The sequence below is a fragment of the Nipponia nippon genome, unplaced genomic scaffold (genome assembly GCF_047370975.1).
Source record: "Nipponia nippon isolate SJK-2023a ecotype South Korea unplaced genomic scaffold, ASM4737097v1 scaffold_4, whole genome shotgun sequence".
NCBI classification, from domain to species: domain Eukaryota; kingdom Metazoa; phylum Chordata; class Aves; order Pelecaniformes; family Threskiornithidae; genus Nipponia; species Nipponia nippon.
Window position 1 is genome coordinate 76,130,361 of NW_028262358.1, and position 18,933 is coordinate 76,149,293.

An 18,933-nucleotide genomic window follows, 5' to 3' on the forward strand; every position below is an offset into this window, starting at 1 on the left:
GTGACCAAAAAGCTTCTTAGATGCCTCCAGCAAATAGAGGGTGCTGTTGGGGTGCCCTGCCTGCAGGTCTCCTTCAGTTTCTGCCTTCCTGTTTTTCACCCTGATGCATTCTCCCCCTCTTCTTTTTTCTTCCATTCTCCCCCAATAGTCACTCAATTCTTCCCTAATGGATTTTCCTTCATTCCACACCCTTCAGCCCCCACAAACTTCCTTTCTTCTCGTTAATTTAAAACCCAAAACTATGACTCAAATTTTTAAAAATTTCATTTTGGATCCTTGATATATCGATGTTTTCATGTCTTCAAACATCTAGGACAGCAATTTCTAACTTTTCACAAGGCTCTAAAAACAGCCTAGGCACTGCAATAAGTAAAAGATGCAGACTGTTTATACATAAATACAAGCACTGAACATCTGATGTTACAAACATACGTTGTGTGCATTGGAAAGCCAGACACGATGTATTTACACCCAAAAATCAAGACATTTCACTAAGCGGTAAGAAGAACAGATTTAGAGCAATGCTAAGCAGGTCCTGGGGTCCTGCTCAGGCAAGCCAGATGTATCGAAAGGACTACTAGGCACAAAGGTGTTCTTTCAGACTAGATCAGAGCTCAGTCCCCCCGACTGGGTAATCCTGAAACAGATATGCCATTTAGAAAGACTGTTCTTTGAGATGTTACTGACACGTATGTTCAGAGTGTGACTACATCTAGACTGTAATCTGGGTTTATTTTTAATGCTAGCTGTATCCAGGGTGGCATGCCTTCTATTGCTGAGGATCATTTGGCTATTTAAGCAGTTGTGTATTTTCCTTTCAACCAAAGATTCCCAAATTCTATATGGGCTACAAAGGGAAAAGCTGCAAGGATGTGTTGTGAAAGTATAAACAACCAGTAAGTCTCTAAAAAGAATAGTCACAGGTAAATAACTAGTTTTTCCTCTTCTGAGTGCCTGTCACAGGGGAGAAGAAAGAGCTCTTGTCACACAACTAATGAGGGTGTCACAATGCACCCTCCCTTCAGGCATTTATATACGTTGATAAGACCCCTTCCAAGCCTTCTCTTCTCCAGACTAAAGAGTCCCAGCTCTCTCAGCCTTTCCTCATATGAAAGGCTCCCTTCATCACCTTAGTAGCTGCACTCTCTCCAGCTGCTCCATATCTCTATTGCACTGGGGAGTCCAGAACTGGACCCAGCACTCCAAGTGTGGTGGAGGTTTTCAAGATGCAAATGAGCAGGGTGCTAGATAATTCATCTAGGCTCCCTTTTCCACAAAAGATTGGACCAGATGATCTACTGAGGTCCCTTCCAACCTGAGCTGTTCCATGAACTTGGTGTCCACTGGGGCCTCCAAGTCTTTTTCCACAATGCTGCCTCCCAGCTGGATTGCCCCCAGTGTATATGGTGCCTGGGGTTGTTCCTCCCCAGGTGCAGGACTTTGCATTTGCCTTTGTTAAACTGCACGAGGTTCCTGTCAACCCGTTTCTCCAGCCTGTCGAGGTCCCTCTGGATGCCTGCACAACCCTCTGGTGTATCAGCCAATGCGTTGCTTATATACTGACTGACAGTTATCGTTTTTCTAAATTATTCAGAACTGTGGTCTCATGAACTGCCTATCAGGTCTCTTGGCAGGAGCACTGGGGAGCAGGGTGCAAAGACACCTAAGGCTCTAGACCAAGTTTATTAGGGCACAGCCAGACTCAGCAGCTTCGTCTCAAGAAGAAGGATGGCAGCTCCAGAGAAAGTTAAAAGGAACTAACGGTGATCCCGGGAATCAGGGCAAGAAGGATGATGCAGCAGACCCTGAGTCAGCAGCAAGGGACAAGGTGGTGCAAGAACCCTAGGGCAAAAGAGAAGGGAAGTCACATGTGGAGCTAGAGCAAGTGAGAGAGACTACGACTGATTTTCTCAGACAACGTTCAGCTTCACAATGCTTAGGAGCCACTGATTTAGAACATAAGCCCTCTGCTACTGTGATTCTTCCACCATAAGCATTTAGTGGTCAGGAAACAAGAGTTCTAACTCTAAACCATAGTTACTGATTTTAATAAGAAGACATTGTTCTGTAGACTTTGAAAGGAAGCGTAAACAACAACCTAGTATTTTTGCCAAAGCAACAAATAGGAATTGTTTTTAGCTTTTGGCAAAATGAGAAAAAATTAGTGTTTTGTTTTGTCATTCACTCTCATAGAAATTAATTTTTCCATATGCCAATTAACATTTGCATTTTTCATTAATCCATTTATTCCTATTTAATTATACTATCCAGACCTTTTATGTTGCCAAAAGGACATCAGAATTAGTTTTCTGTATTGCCTTTCATTGGTTGAATAGCAGGGAACATGTTTTTGCGGTTTTTGTTTTGTTTTAAACCAGGTGATTTCTTCCTGACCCATAACTTAGCACCTGAAAGGCACTCTGTCTTTTTAGACAAAGAATTGACCTTCACTGAGCCACTTAGGAGAATGTGTCCCTATTTTCCTCAACTACCACTGAACTTTCCTTTGTATGATGTCATCTCAGGGACAAACAAGATAGATACAAACACAACGTGGAAATAAATAATAGGTGTGCCTCAAAAAAAAAGAATTAGTGTAACAGCTCAATTTTTAAAGACTATTTTCCTTTTAGAAAACATAACGGAGACACAGTAAATTACTTCCAGAAGCTAAAAGAAACATAAATTAAAGTATTAAACCAATTACACAAACCTCTATTCAGTCCTGTTTCTCAGCTACAAAGATTTTCAAGAGCATGCAAATAATTGAAAAACTGATAATATAGATGTCCTGAAATTATTTCAGGAATTGCAGAGGATTATATCATAAGTAACACCACCAGAAAAGACAAAAACAAAGGGAGTGAAAACTATAACTGAGACTATAACTGATACCACTGACATGAGAAAGGATAAATAGTGGAAAGGCAATGTAATTTGCAAAAATATGTTGACAAATAGGCCAACTACACTCTGAGTCATCCTAAAGATGAGCAAATAACAATTCCTCTATAAATGCAATCATGGGCATAGTCCATTACTTATGACAGCTCCAGCGATAAAAAGAATATAGTATTCTATTTATACAGGCTGTTGATGAAGAACTCCATGCACACGTTAAATAGTATGGCCTAAAAGAATAATAGAGGTTGATGAAAAACCTATATCCTTACCCTTTTTATTCTTCACAGTCTTTGCATCTTCCGCCTAATACAGAAAACATTAACGATATCTATTTGTGGCAGGGTATCTTTAAGCAAGCAGACAACTGATAGCCTAATTCTAACCATAAAAAAACACCTAAAATACTAGCCTAAATATATTTGAGTCTGAAAACCACAGCATCTTCATCTTCCTAACTTGAATCTTGCACAAGCGTTCTCATTCTAAACAAGAACTCAGTCTAAATCCATTGTTACTATAGTCCTACCAAGACTGAATTGGCATTCCTTCTTTTCCCCTTGCATGGCACACTTTCCCATTCTGGAATTACCATTCAGTTGGTAATAAGGACTCTCAAGATCTAGATCGCTGAGATTTGGAGACCAATGACCTTATCCTGAAACTAATGACTAGAGTGGAAAGACTCCCTTTGGAGTAGGCAGTAAAAATGAGCCTAAGCTCCACTCTCTCTTTCACAAGTGAAAAGACCAGAGATAACAGCTACCTGTTGCTCTTTTCTTCAGAAGTCTATAAAAAGTTCTGAAAAAAGAATTATTCATTTCCAATTTTCTCTCAGTACCCCCTAACCCTATACAAAAACAGGCACCTTCTTGGAAGGGCAGGTGTCATACTGTCTTTGGAAAACACTGTAGAAAGCTCTACCTGTGAAAGCTTTCCCACCACCTGATGGTTTCTTTCTTAAATTAGTGGTCTCAATAGCTACTGGAACCGAGGCAGAAATAGAGAAAGATTAGTTAGGCATAGATTAATTTCCTGTTGCCATGTCTTTACGAGAACTCCAGAAGTTGTGAATATACATAATGAGAAAAGATGAATCCTGAAAGAAGTCTGGAGAATCTGCAGCAATATCAGCTAAACCATACAACAAACTAATAATCACACCATGTCATTCATTTCAAAAATTCATCCAGAGCAAAACAGAATGGGTGTTCCCTTCAGGAAAGAAATCTGTCTCCTCTGTAGGAATCCTTTTCTTTGAGGAGAAAAGGAATTAATATTTTGGGTGCAGATGATGTGAAGCTAGTTTAAGCAATCGGACAGAAGTGACTTCCAGTATTCACTTGTCCCCTGCTTTTATAATTTTCTATTGAAGCATTCCAAAACTCTAAAAAGTACAAGAAAGAGAAACTAGTCTTATGGAAGCAGTTGATGAATACCTCTCAAGGATTCTGTCAAACAGGCATTTAATAAGGACAGCAATGGTGATAGAAAACAGGGGACAGTATATCTTCTTTACAGCACCTTCTACTCCTTTTGCAGCTATTTGTAGAAATCACTTATTAAAAAAAGCATACAGCAGGCCACTTGGGAATCAATTGTTCGCCACCAAGCTTTTCCTCATTGAAGGCACCTATGTTTCTAAGGAGTCCTGGAATGACATCTAAGCTTTCAGAATATTGAGAAATTGGAAGAGGAGAAAAAAAACCAAAAATCATCTTTTCTCACCAGGGAAACTGTTGCTCTTCATCAGCAAATCTGCCATCACTGTTGACATTTGTGCTGAAACATATGAATGCAGAAAACATTTCAGAAGTTTCATTTCTAGCAATCACAATAGATGGCAAAGCACAATGGCTGGATGAAGATGTAAACAAAACTTAGCTTCCTTATGATTGTCAGCAATTGCTCCTTGCTTTCGTGAGGCAACATGTCAATAAATTCCATCTGCTTCAATTAATATACCTATTCTACTATAAGTAGATGGTTACTTGAAAAACAGAATTGCAAACAAAATGACAAATAATTCTTCCCCTCAAAAGGTCCTTTTCTCTTTTTTCCCCCAGTATCTTTATAAAGCAGTAGTGATTTCATTAGCGCTCTTCGTTCTTTCAATCAGTCCTTGGGACAACAAAAGAATTTGAGATGGAAAGTGAGCAAGTCTCTTGCTGGAATAAAATACTTCCCTTCTGTGTTCTTTGAAATAAATGTAATAGCATTAATGGCAGGAATCTGCCATGCTATTTTGACATTCTCTACAGTTTCATCATTAACAGAAACACAGCTTTATTAGCAAAGTTATTTTGGTACATATATAGGAACTGTGGCGAAAGGGGAGTAAAGAGTCTCATGTAACTTCTGTACGAAGTGTACTATTTCTATAATCCTCTTGCTTAATTCCTGCAAGGGTTTTAAATCGCTGGGATACAGAATTGAGGCTGACACAACTGCTCCACATGGAGAATGACAAGACTCCAGGTTTCACATTTCTTTAAGCCCTCCATCCCATTATTCCTGAATACAATACTTTAAATAGAAAACATCTTTTAACTTCATAGAAGATGCCTCAGAAGTATTTATGACATAGAAGCTGATGCAATCTAATCACAGCAATCACCTAGTACCTGTAAACATGTTCTATTGAGAAAGAATTCCAAAACTCTGTTACTGCAGTGACCCCTCTATGGTACTGGAACCTTTTATATACAACTCTTATCAAGACCAAACTCAACAAACTGTATTGAAGGATAGGCTTGTGATACCTTTCAACCGCCTTGTCAGATGAAGAATGACATCTCTGAACTCAGAAAAGGATATAGATCAAGGTCTGCCTGACTCGTGTGAGTACTGAAACAATGTGTTTATTGGCATAAGTCTCAGCAATGAGTTAGAATGTATGCGAGCAGTTGAGATTACCTAAAGCCATTCCATCATATGATGGCATCAACTCCATGGGCTGATACAGATGAGGGATCTTTGTCCTTTACTAAAGGGAATGCATTTTGTATTATTTTTGTGCATATTGCAGCATTGCAGGTATGTCTGGTATTCTAAGCCATATGAGCACCTAAGTGTTGTTAGTGATGCTTGGTGCAAGGGTATAAAGCAGCACAGGCAGCATCGGCAAAAATCATCTCTGTCTCAAGTACAAAGAAAGCACGTGCAACCCACAGGAGAAGGTAAAGATGCACCATTCAAAAATACAGGTTTTGCATTCACCACAGAAGGAGGGAGGAATATTATGTTACTCTTCTATTTTTGAGAAAACTAGTCAGAACAAGATTGGAAAACATTTTTCTGTATTATCTTAAGGTCACTAATTTGAGATCTAATTTAAGTGATGGGTGAGAATCAGCTACCCCTAGTATTATTCTCCCTAGTTCAAACATGGATATGACAAGCTACATGCATTAACATTCCATCTTTTACGTTTAGAATCATTAGTATCTTAGCTATCATGTTGAGAGTCAGAAAAGTAAGTAACTTAGATCATAAAGAAATTAAGCCAGTGGAGCTTACATAAAATGAACCTTGACAACCTATTCTTCAAATATGCATAACAATATTTGAAGAATCTCAAATTGAAAGTATATAATTTTCCCCTTTGAACTTTTTATATTTTCTAAAACTCCTCTTACACAGAGAAACCAAACTGAAAATGCCCTATAAGGCTTCATGTTGCAAAAAGCAATCTTTTTGGTAATAGGCTTTTTTTGCTTGTTCTTAAGAATATTTCAATAGAGAAGACAGTCATTCTCAAAAATTATCAAGGTAATCATGGTAAATCATGACATTCTGTGGTTCAGGCTATCAGAAAACTCAATGATTACGGTACACAATACCATATGAATGGGTGATTGCGAAAAGCACCAGTAACAAAAACCCAAAATGAAAAACTTGTGGAGCTCTCAAGCTTATAAAGGATAAGCATATAATTTTGAACAGATAGCAAGGATGTATAATGAGTTAACTGTTCAATCATACCTGCAAGTTTTAAAATTATGACTCAGAAGGAAGGTCACTGTTTCCAATTAGTAGAAGTATCAACTGACCTTTTCTTATTAGAGACACTTGGACACCATTAACTAACTACCCATTTCAACTGCAACACTCAAGTACTTCACAGCTTTACTAAATAAAAGTCAAATTACAATAACTTACATAGTATGATAATCCATACGGTCTTTACCTAAAAAGTCTTTTGGGTCACTGATTTTAATGGGAGAAAATGATTTTGCACTGAAGCACTCTCCTTGGTGCTTTACTTTCATTCACCCATAATTTTCCATCGCTGGGCTTATTTTCTTGTTTTCTCTCCCTCCATACTTTTGAAACTTTTTCTTTGCTCCTACAAATCTCCAGTCTTTCCGAATCTGCCTCTTTTTTTTTTTTTTTTTTAAATCCTGTGTGCTTTTTTTTTTTTTAAATCCTGAGTGCTACAATAGTTCTGCTATGTATCATTTGCCATAACAGCCTCAATGGACAACGTTCTCTAAACTATTCAGTACTATCATCAAGTTAGTAAATGAAAGGCATTTGATTTTATAAAATTAAGAATATACTCCTTAATATGAAAGGTGCTTAAGAATATCCATGGAAATAATTTCTTCCTAAGCATAAAAACATGCTAGAAAGAAGATATCTACTCACAAATACTTATACTTAATAGTGACCAAGTGTTTATAGGATACGTTTTGAAAATAAAGTGTTATTCATTCTTTGTTGTAGAGATTGTCATATCTGTCAATGTTATTAGCACAAAACAGTTGCTCGTCCAACTACCAATGCAGCAACTGATACACCTACTGAACAGAGTGCCATGGACTATTCCATGGCCTGTGCAAGAATTCAGATCCGAATCAAAAGGAAAAAAAATCTACTTAATTGTGAATTACAGAATGTATGTAATAATCTAGGTTCAGTAAAAACAGACTGCATGCACATAAGTCTCATTAATCTCTTACAGCTGTTCGGTCATAGAAAAAATATCCACTAAAAAAAATTCAAAGCCACAAAAAAATTCTGCCTCTGTTGCCAATGAGTTTAAGCCTATTTTTTGTGTATGAGCACATATTTCCCCAATACCAGAACTGAAAACATGGCTCTACTCATCTGTGGACCTAAGGGAAGAATGTATAGCACCTTAAAACAAGAGGCTTGAACTGCAAAAACAAGCACATTGAATTTAAACTTTTTTTTTTATTTATTTTTTTTAACTTTTAAAATTATTAAAAGACTTAGTTTTGAAATGTTAACGATCAAACAAAATTAAAGTTATTTCATATCAAGAAACTTCCTGCCGACAATTTTTGGACAAATTAGTCTTTTGCGTGTAGAAACTTCCTAAAAACAGAAGGGTAAAGATTTTTTTTTCCTAATAATCTAAACGTAGTTTTGTTTTAATGCGTAAATAGTGCCACCTTCAAATTCCATCAATTTTAAACATTTCAATACTACACAACTGAATATCAGAAGAGGGTTGTGTGGAAGGTGCACATTACCATACTCAAGCAATACTGACCTTTCTCCCCTCAGCTGAAATAAAAATTTTCCTGCTGTCCCTTTTAGGAAGTCTTCCCTTTCCAATCTGTTGATATGTTCATTACAAATTAATTGTCTACTTTCATCATTAAATGGTGTGTAGGACCTTTGCTCTGCTAAGCAGTTATCATTACTTCTGCAAAGATTACTCATCATAGCTGGATCTTCAGAATCTAGCTTCTCTTCATCTGAAATAGCCAAAGAGAATATATTTTGTAGAAGTGTTCTTACACAATAAATACACGTGACAGAGCTCAAAATGAATTACTGTTTGTCATGTTACATTATCAAAATTTGCTTGTATCAATTTAAAAGCTGAGAAAGCTTAAGGCTATTTAGAGCATAGTAGTCAAAGTCTTCTTATGAACACCATTTCTTAAAGGCTTTTGGTTTTGTGTTTTAACATTTTAATCTTTCATCTATTTTTTCTTATTTCCTTTTTACAGATAGGTGGATTGTACCTTGTGAAAGAAGTGATTATATTTACGGATCTGAATATTATGAAGGAACTCATGCAAAAGGTAGCTGTTAATCTTGTACCTTGGTATGTACACATGATAAGAACCTGCACAAGAAACTTATGTGAACATTTGCATGATCCCCAAAGGAGAAAAGAGGCAAACTCAGGCTATAACTACATTAGGTTCTCAACTTCTCCAATTAGTAACATCAACTTGTTAAGGCTAATGGATTAAACTACATATGGGGGTACATGATGTAAATATATATTTATAGAATATGTACATAATAATGAAGTGAAGTTTAGTACTTTTTGTACATGACTTATTTTGCAATGAGGTACAAAGTGAGATATCAGTTTATCATGTAAAGTAACAATCCCAGGCAATGTAAGGATTGTCATTATTACAAATGAGTCTTCATTAAAGACAGAGTTCCAGCACATGTTATTATGAGCCAATGTGCAGGAAACCAAGATGTCAGGTCATTTCCCATCTGCAAGAAAACTACTTTTAAATCCCACATTTAGTGACCTTTATTAAGTCTCCACTAATGAAACTCTTAACAACAAATATGATGTAGTTGGAGGCCTGTCAAGAGATATCATTCCTTTTTACTCCTCCTTTTATACTCAATAATTTATCAGCGAATCTCCTTAGATGACGCCATCTCGTTATCTCTTTAAACATTTCAGCATTTAATGTTAATTTTACCCATTGAAGAAAACTTCTAGTAAAAATTCCATTACTTAGAAACCTATAGGAAAAAAAAAAACACCTGAGTAGCTTTCTACTCATTTTCAGAAGTGAAAGCCAGTATCATTTTTGGAAATCACATTTTCAAAACTGCCTTAAAGCCATTTAAATATTTTTAAAATTTACTCTGAAAGGACATGCAGGTCCTTTAATATAATATAATATAATTCATGTAATTAACAAGATTAAAACTCATCATGCAGTTATTGTTCTAGGAAATAATACGTATCAAAACATTCTTACTCTGATCAGGAGAAACAATTTTAGCAGAAAGGTAATTTCCCTGAGAAGTTCTTCTAAATAAGCGTGCCCGAGCACTGCTGACTTTTCTAACCTCTGCAGCATTGGCAGGAGGTTTTGGAAGGGAAAAGGAAGAATCTTCATCTTTTGCAAAAGTGACTACTATTGGTTTCTGTGACAAAGAGAAAGAAGACGTTTTAATAAAAGCACAGATAATTTCATTCTCATATAAGCAAAAATTTAAAAAAAAAACAACAGAAAACCAAATGATTTATACAAAGGGTTAACTTCAGAATAGAATAGATACAAGTTACATAAGTTTGCTCATTAAGAAATTTTCATATCCAGAATCTAACGATACCATTCCGCTGAACAAGCCAGATATCTATACCCGTATCACCACAGAAAGCCATTTAAAAGCAAACACTCAGGGGTGCAGAAAACAAACAAAAACTAGCCTGAGCAGAGCAGCTGAAACTCAGAATTATTTATTTCCCTCATAAATACTCATTTAACATCAGCTGCAGTATGCTTATTTGTCGAAAAAAATGTTGTGCCAAAGACTTGCGCTAACAATTCTAGAGGCACATCTATTCTTCATTATTTATTTTTCAGCACTAAAGTAGTATTTCCAAAACACTTCAAATGTGTTCATATCATATGTACCACTTCCTATCACACTGAGATAAATCATGCACATCCAGAAACATGCAAGTTCTAGTTTTATTTATGCCAGTATCTTGCATCTTCGAGGATGTGACCAACCCCCTGAACCTCTGGTACAAAACACTTGTTGTGCCCTACATAAACCATTGTCCTGTAAGATCAAGGTTTTCTCCAATTTCCTTACAATAAAGAATCCATTAGAAAGTCTCCAGTCCGATCCTTCAGAGTTCTCCCCGGTATTAGTTGAAGACAGCCAAGAGGTGAGACCCACTCCCCACAGCGACCATGACTAATGCAAGCTCTACATTTACAGTGTACTAACTTATCTCCATTGGTAAAGCAGGAAAGGCAGTTTTTGCATTGGTCTTAACAGTAGTTTTCTCTAGTTTTTTTTCCCCACTTTCACACACAAGATAAATGAAAATTTAACACCAGTATTTAAATCCAACTGTAGATATATTTAATCTAAATATCAGTATGGTCAGAATTTTTTAATTTGATTCATATAAATACATTACCTTATCAAAATTACTGAAGTATAACATTTCTTGGAATTTTTTCCTCTAATTCCCTGAAGAATGCTACATTTAGATTACTGTCTTGAAGAAACACTATATACAGCAAGCATGCTTCATTGTTTTAGCATGCTCTGTTCTCTCAGGTACTAAACAAATGATTATGACTTAATCTTATATTTAAAGATTAAATATAAAAAACCTGAAAAAGCAGATACACTTATAAACTGAAAACAATTCAAAATTTTCACAGAGGGGAAAAAGGAGTTCTTACAAGTACCTCTATCTGTTTTTTAAATAAACTACATTTTATAGATGCGTAAGTCAAATAGAAAGCACAATCAACCAGTTACTTTCAAGTTATTGATCACAGAACCACAGAATGGTTGAGGCTGGAAGGGACCTCTGGAGGTCATCTTGCCCAATGCCCCTGCTCAAGTAGGGCCACCTAGAGCCAGTTGTCCAGGATCGTGTCCAGGCAGCTTTTGAAGATCTCCAAGGATGGAGGCTCCACAACCTCTCCGGGCAACCTGTGCCAGGACTTTGTCACCCTCACAGTGGAAAAAGTGTTTCCTGAAGTTCAGAGGGAACCTCCTGTGTTTCAGGTTGTGTCCATTGCCTCTGGTCCTGTCACTGAAAAGAGCCTGGAACTGTCCTCTTCGCACACTCCCTTCAGGTATTTATATGCATTGGTAAGATCCCCCTGAGCCTTCTCTTCTCCAAGCTGAACAGTCCCAGCTCTCTCAGCCTTTCCTCATAGGAGAGATGCTCCAGTCCCTTCATCATCTTTGTGGCCCTTCACTGGACTTTCTCCAGTATGTCCATGTCTCTGTTGTACTGGGGAGCCCAGAATGGGACCTAGCACTCCAGGTATGGCCTTACCAGTGCTGAGTAGAGGGGAAGGATCACTTCCCTCAACCTGCTGGCAACACTCCTCCTAATGCATCCCAGGATACCATTAGCCACCTTCGTAGCAGCAGGGACACATTGCTGGCTCATGTTGATGCTCATGACCTTTTTCTATTTTAGTAATCTTACACAAGAAAGCTGATTCAAGTATGTGTCTTCTGAGTCTTGTTAACATCACTTAGAATTATAATGCAATATAGCAATACTTAGATAGTTTAAATTATTTTCAGGTTTATTTTGGAGAAAAAAAATTACAAAACTGACTTTATAAGTCTCAGACTAACATTACGACAGGCTTCCATTTCTCCCCAACCTATTTAAACCATATCTTTTCCTAACACTACTGATACACATATTTTTATGTCAGTATTGCATAGAGTAATTTCCAGAGTACTCACATGATCCAGTGGGCTAAGACGAACACCAGACACTGGTCTTGATTCAGCCAAATCAAAACTGGATGCATGAAGACTAGCATAAAGAAATTAAACATAATATGAATAAAGCAGACCCAGTGTTTTGTGGCTGGTTTGTTTTGTTGGGTTTTTTAATTGCATACTTCTTCCCTTTGCCAATGGGGAAAAGGAGGAATAAAGAGTGAAAGAGCACTTTTACACCATTCGCTCTTCTTCCATGAATGCTATTTAACTTTGATATCTGGGAATTCAGCAGCACCAAGGGAGAAGAATTACAAGATCATCTGCACATCTGCCGTGATACAGTTTATTTCATATAAGTCTATAATAATTCTCTAATATAAGCCTAAATTCATGCACAAACCCAGCTGTGGTTAGTGCCCAAGCTATCTGACACAAGCTGCAGAACACTGCAGGGCAGAAAACCCAGGTTTGTGCAGGCACGAGCATGCTCCTTCCCATACACAGGAGAAGCACAGACAGAACAAGCATGGATGTCAGCCAGAGTGACCTCATTACCTGGTCACCAAAAAACAGCCAAGTCACTCTCAGGCTCCCACCTTCTGTAAGGGCACAACACTATGCAGTAAGGAATATCGGATACCTTGAGTGCCTGAAGTCAAGCTGCCATGAAAACAGCATGGACAATGACTTACTTGTATGGCCGTTCAAACATGTTTCAGCATCCTTTCTGGCATGCCTGACACCTAACATTACAAGTACAGCTTATATCTCCTCCCTACAGTCATTACAGAATTGGCACACAAGGAGAGCTAAAAAATGACTGGGAAAATGGATGTAAAAAACCCAATATACAATTTTTTTTTTCTTGTTTGTCACATGACACAGATCTATTGAGCTCTGTGAATTATGCTACGTAACAAAACACCACAGAGAAATAATGTTGAAGTAGTATAAATTTTGTTTAAAAATGAGCATTTCAAACTTCAAGATCTACAATTTTATATTTAAAAATATCTGAGAAAGCTCTGTAAAAAAGATCTAGCATACAGTTTATGTGGAAACAAGCAAGCTTTCACAGTTCCTAGGGAAAAGTTGAAGACTATCTCAAGTAAAAGCATACGTTGTCTTAAGAAAAAGGTGAGTTACAGACCATTTCCTTATACTCTTCTCCACATACAAAACTAGTGTAATGACTGCCTCTGGTAGCTCTAATCCACAGGAACGTCCGGGACACGTAGATTAACACCAATAGTAAGGATCATTAGAAGAAGGTAAAGGATGTGATTAGGAATACAGTGTAACACAGGGAAAGAAACCACCGGAAACATAATTACAGAATCAAATCTCTTGCTGCGAAAGAATATTTGAAAAAATCTTAAAGCCACAGTACCTAAAAACTGAAGGAGGTCTATTCTGAGGAGCTCGTGAGGATCCAGATCCAAAAAGTTTCCTTTGACCCTCTGTAGGTGTAAACGGCCTCCAAGTTCTTAGTGTTCGGAGAACATTCCTGGCTTCATTTATAATCTCAGAACTGGTCTTCTGCTTTGGCACTGAAAGCCTGTAAAATGGTTCTGCCTTTTCTGTATTTTTGTTCTTTGAAGCTTGCATTCCTCTGCAAAGTAGTGCACAAGAAGATCACTGTACAATATAATGGAACACACAGAATATAATGCTAGTTTTAAATGACAAACTAGTAGTTCATCAATGTTTATGCTACCACAATGTAGTTAAAAAGGATATTATAACAAAATCCTAGACAGTGGTGATGTAGTGGAAAATAAGGCTCACTGATACTGCATTTCCCTCAGAATTTCTCAATTCTGTAGGAAAATACTGAAGAAGAGCAGAAAGCATCTGACATGGAGGACCATTAGATTTTTAGAAGGAGATAAAATACACCACACTCAGTACCACAGTGCTTTCTGGGCCAAATGTGGTAGTCTCCAGTACTACAGAAAATCTGTTTCTTAACACCTGATTACTTATAAAACATCATAACCAGAACAGGAATTCAATAATATGCTGTAAAGAGACACTTTCTTTCCAATGAACTCAGGAAATACCCAAGATAAGTTATCGACCTTACCAAGGGCAGTTTCCTAATAAGTCAAAGAGGTATTATTACCAGTAACTGGAACACAGTTATCAGTAATTGATAAGCAGAGACAAGGAAGAATAGGCAATCCATTCTTTTCTCCGAGAGAAATGCCTCCTCAACCCACACCCAAGCATATGCAAAGATAACACTAACATAAGATAAATTATCAACACAAACTTTCAATCAGTGTTCTGTCCTGCTGCATCTTCTGGCAAATGCAGTGGGCAGTGAAAGACTCGCTTCATCATTTCTTGAGCCCCTCAAAATCAATCACTATCCTGGTGCAGTTCTCTGTAGATACCACCCTTGTCATTTTACAGCAAACTCATCATGAGCCTTAAACCATCCAAAATTCCTCTTCTGCTTTTCAAAATTACCTAAAAAGAAAAATATGTTTCTGCACTGTCTTTGACTCAGACCATCTGGTAACTTCTATTCTCTCACATAGTTTATGACAATGAACTGACAATAGATCAGACACCGCCATCTTGGTTATTTCTAAACTATGGAGCAAAAATCCTATTTCTCTAGTTTCTTAGTTCACATCTTCCTGTTCTGCATTTTTCATTTCCAACTGCCTCTTCTGTTCTTTCTTTCAGAGCCTGTACATTCTGGCACAGTTTCTTTAATTAATACACAACCTAACCCCTTCAGCTGAACTACGCAAGATAAAAATCAGATGCTAAGGAACAGTGCACCAACCTCTTTCACTAAAAGACACATAATTACAAACCAGAGGAACAGATCAGGAGCCCGAGACTGTTAGTGTTTTTAATCCTTCCGATTACCATTAATACATCACTTTTCTTCACTGTGACTGAATTTGGCTGTCTGTGCTCCCTACTCTTCCCTCTATTACAACATGATTCCAAAGAGTTAAGTAAGGAATTCCACTGCAGCAGTCTGTTTGGAGTAAGTATACAGCCATTCCTCACTGAATAGGGAAGGTAGATTATCATTCCCTACTCTCCCAGCTACTGGGAGTCAAGATTTTGACCTTTAAGTGGAAGGTCTTCTGCGTAGGCCATATGCCTGATACAGATATTATCCAGCATACATGAAAAGAGTAGCTGTGAATAAATACTAAAACATAATCAACATGATTCTACAAATCCGAAATTTGAATTAATTCACATTTCTTCTTTTTTTGGTCTATATATTTCCATCCACCTTGCTAAATTTTAAAATAAATCTTCTCAAGTAATCTAATATCTTACATTCAACCTCTGAAGGACACAGTTTTCCTTAGTTCTCAAAATCATTGTGCTCTGACATTGAAATGTGTATTTTATGGGATTTGTGTATAGATTCTTCATAGTTAAACCAAGAAGCAACCTGAGAGATACGATGTGTTTCTGTGGAACAGCACCACCTCTGATACAATCAGCTTAAGTTTTTGTTAATTCTACTGTCAACTGCAAACTTTCTATCCTAGAAGTACATTTATTTGCCGCAGTTGAGACCAAATTTCCATTATAACAACTTTTCGTTGAAGCCTTCACTTCTTACCTCTTTCTTTTTAACTGGCAAACTTTTCTACTGTAAACTTAATTAGTAAGTCCTACCACTTGGGCACTGTTAGTCACCCTTCCAATCCATTCAAAACAAAGTTTTAATAATTAACGTTGCAAAGGGAACCTATGACTTAGTTCGAATGCTTGACTGAGCTCACTGCTGCATTGCTACTTCAGTGGAGAGGGGGAGAGCACCACCTGGAGCAGCGAGGGCGGCAGCCTCCGCTCCCAGGGGCCGGGAGACTGAGAGCGGAGTGAGCCGGGAACTGTCACGGAGGTACGGCAGCGAGCAGAACTTGGGGCTCACCGCTGATCCATGACAGCGTTAACACTTCGTCATTTTGGCGTAAAGTGGTATTACACACATTCAGAATTGCGGTGGTGATACGATGCCAATATATTATTAATTGATATCCCATAATTATTAGCCAGAAAATGTAACAGAACACAGAGAAACAAGTAAGCAGTGTCATAAAATATGAGATGTGTGTATATATATATGATAGGATAAGAAAGCTTACTCTTTCTTGCAAGCATTTAAGAACCACGAGTAATTCTTTATCTGACTGAATTTGGCTGCTGTGCCATCACTGTACAACCACTGTCTCTTTCTCAAAAGACAGATAAAGATGATTTATACTCTCTATTTTATAATGCCTAAGGCTGAAACATTTAAGCATCAAGCAATTGCTCTGCTGCAGCAGCACTCAAGAAAGAAGTTCCATCTGCTCTCCAGTGCCCCACACCCCAGAAGCTTTGAGGAAGCACCTTCAGCTATATTACACCAGTTCTCTTCCTAGAAAATTACTACCTAGATCCGTGCATAAGGGGAAAAGCCTCCCAGTCACCAGAAGCTTTCTTGACTTTGATGAGAATAAGGTACCTGAATCATTCAATTGCAGTGCCAGAGACTAATTTAAAATATGGTTCAATGAATGAATGCAACAAGCAGAAAGTGGACATATAGGGTGAAGGAGCAGCCCAAGAGTGGAAGGGGAATGAGTACACTGGCTGCCCAGCGTACAATCTGGTTTTACGCTTGATTTTCATTATTTATACAAGACTAGTTCTGTCTGGTTTTGTATTTGCAAGAATTTCTATTTTTTCACAAACTCTACTCTAAACCCTTTTTTAAATAAAGTATCTAAGTTGCAAACAAGAAATAATTCTATTAGTGCTTCTCTCTGAAAATCCAGCAGCATTCCCATTTTGCTCCCCAGTCCCAGCAGGGGACAGATAAAGGGAATGTCGCAGTGTCAATGGGGACAGGTTAACTGGCGCACACAAATCTCGTCCCCCACTGCTGTCACCATTTCCCAGGTAGCCTTTAACTTGCACAGATAAAGATCTCCTCTCTGACTCTACCAGTGTCTGAAAAGCCACACTTGGGCTCGTTTTTCCTCCACAGTTGTTTACTCCAGCAGCGTGGTCTTCTCTGCATAGGAAGAACTGAAAGCAGTAGATAGTGGTACAGAGTCAGAGAACCCCAGCTCGACAGAGCACTGGTCAGAGAACCCCAGATGAGTCCTAGCTATCGCCAGGAGCAAGACAGCTGCAGCCTCGCAGCACTTCTCCTGGGTCAGCCAGCACATGAGAAGCACAGCTGACTACATCAGATGTGGCACCATACTGACTCTGCCATCCTATCTCCCACCTCAAAACCAGTGTCATTTAATTGCCAGCGTACAGAGCGGGTACACTTGCAATGACTAAGTACAGTGAGGAGAAACCCTGTTCTCAAGCCGTGAACACTCTGCTCATCGACATCTGAATCCAGGTTCTGTCTGCCAAGCAAACCTCTAGAATAGTTAGCACCCAAATACAGGTTTAGTAAGAGTGAACTAATAAGGGGTATTATTAGATATAATTTTAAACATCGGCAACTTATCAATCACAACTGATAGGCTTCCAGCTTGGTGAAATTTTGAAGCAGAGAAATCGCTATCAAAAAGAAATGAGAACAAAGTTACGAGAAATGGAGCCTGCAGCCCTCAAGAGAGCAAGATTTCCATTGCCGCCGTCAGATAGCGCCTCCAAGAGCAACTCCCCAAACAAGCAGCACCTGTGGAGTAAAAGCTGGCCCGGGCTTTGCGGAGTAACCAACCCAAATCCGGCAAAACGAGGCTCCCCCCCGGAGGCGGTGGGCAGCAGGCTGCCGGGAAACGCCCCGGAGGTTCTCCCTCTCCAGCCGCCTTTGCAAAACCGCACCCCCCGGCCCTTCGCCCCAGCCCGGACCTCCGCGCCCCCGCGGCGAGGCGGCAGCCCCCCGAGGACGGGCGTTACGGCCAGGCGGGGCGCGGCTGCTGCCGCCGGCACCAGGCGCTGGCCAAGGCGCCCTGCCTGCCTAACGGCCCCGCCGCCCCTCCCCCGCCCGCCCCCAGCGGCGGAGGGTCGGGACCGCTCCCCCTCTCCCCGCCGCGCCCGGCGGAACCGGCGCCCACCGTTCCCATGGCAACAGTACACACGGCGGCCACCGGGCCGCGGGCGAAGTGCGGCCGAGCCGGCAGCGCGGCGGGGCCGGGCGGGACCCTCACTCACCTCCGCCAAGGGAGACCGCGGCCCCGCCGCGGCGCCGGTACGGTTACGCCCCGCGCGCTCCCCTCAGCCGCACCTGCGGGGGCGGGGGAGCCCCGGCGACGCCAAGGCGCCTGCGCGGCCACCTGCAGGCGCATGCGCAGCGCGGCCCAGGCCCGGGTGGGCCGGGGGGAGCGGCGGCAGCAGCGTGCGCCGTGGCGGGCTGGGGCGGCGCCGGGACGGTCCCGGGAGAGTCCCGCGGCGGTCGTAGCCGCTGTCTGTCCGGGCTCGATGTCGCCGCACCTCAGGGGCGGTGGCAGTGGGGACTCCCGCTGCAGCGTTGGCCCGTAGGATGGTGGTTTTCTGGTGGCGGGGGCTTCCCCCAGCCCGTCCTGGCCCACGTTCAGGGCATAGTAGCGGGTGGCAAAAGCCCAGATTAGG

The 18,933-nt window shown here is 39.8% G+C and overlaps 1 protein-coding gene across 7 annotated transcripts in view; it reads right to left on the reverse strand.

Moving 5' to 3' along the window:
- Positions 1-18,620, reverse strand: part of ARMC2 (armadillo repeat containing 2) — a 68,574-nt gene extending 49,954 nt beyond the window's left edge. For 5 of the 7 annotated variants that reach the window (XR_015708900.1, XR_015708901.1, XM_087777131.1 and 2 more), the window contains exons 1-6: positions 18,517-18,620; positions 13,757-13,978; positions 12,385-12,457; positions 9,900-10,068; positions 8,423-8,630; positions 4,630-4,683 (exon numbers count right to left, since the gene is read on the reverse strand). Coding sequence is in view for 5 of the 7 variants with exons in the window: in XM_087777131.1 (XP_087633257.1) it covers positions 4,630-4,683; positions 8,423-8,630; positions 9,900-10,068; positions 12,385-12,457; positions 13,757-13,974 (722 nt within the window). In the remaining 2 variants the exon portion in view is untranslated. Of the gene's footprint in view, positions 1-4,629; positions 4,684-8,422; positions 8,631-9,899; positions 10,069-12,384; positions 12,458-13,756; positions 14,005-18,516 lie in introns of all 7 variants that reach the window. The other 2 variants (XM_087777129.1, XM_087777130.1) reach the window with 2 other exon arrangements.
- Between the last annotated feature and the right edge of the window lie 313 nt (positions 18,621-18,933).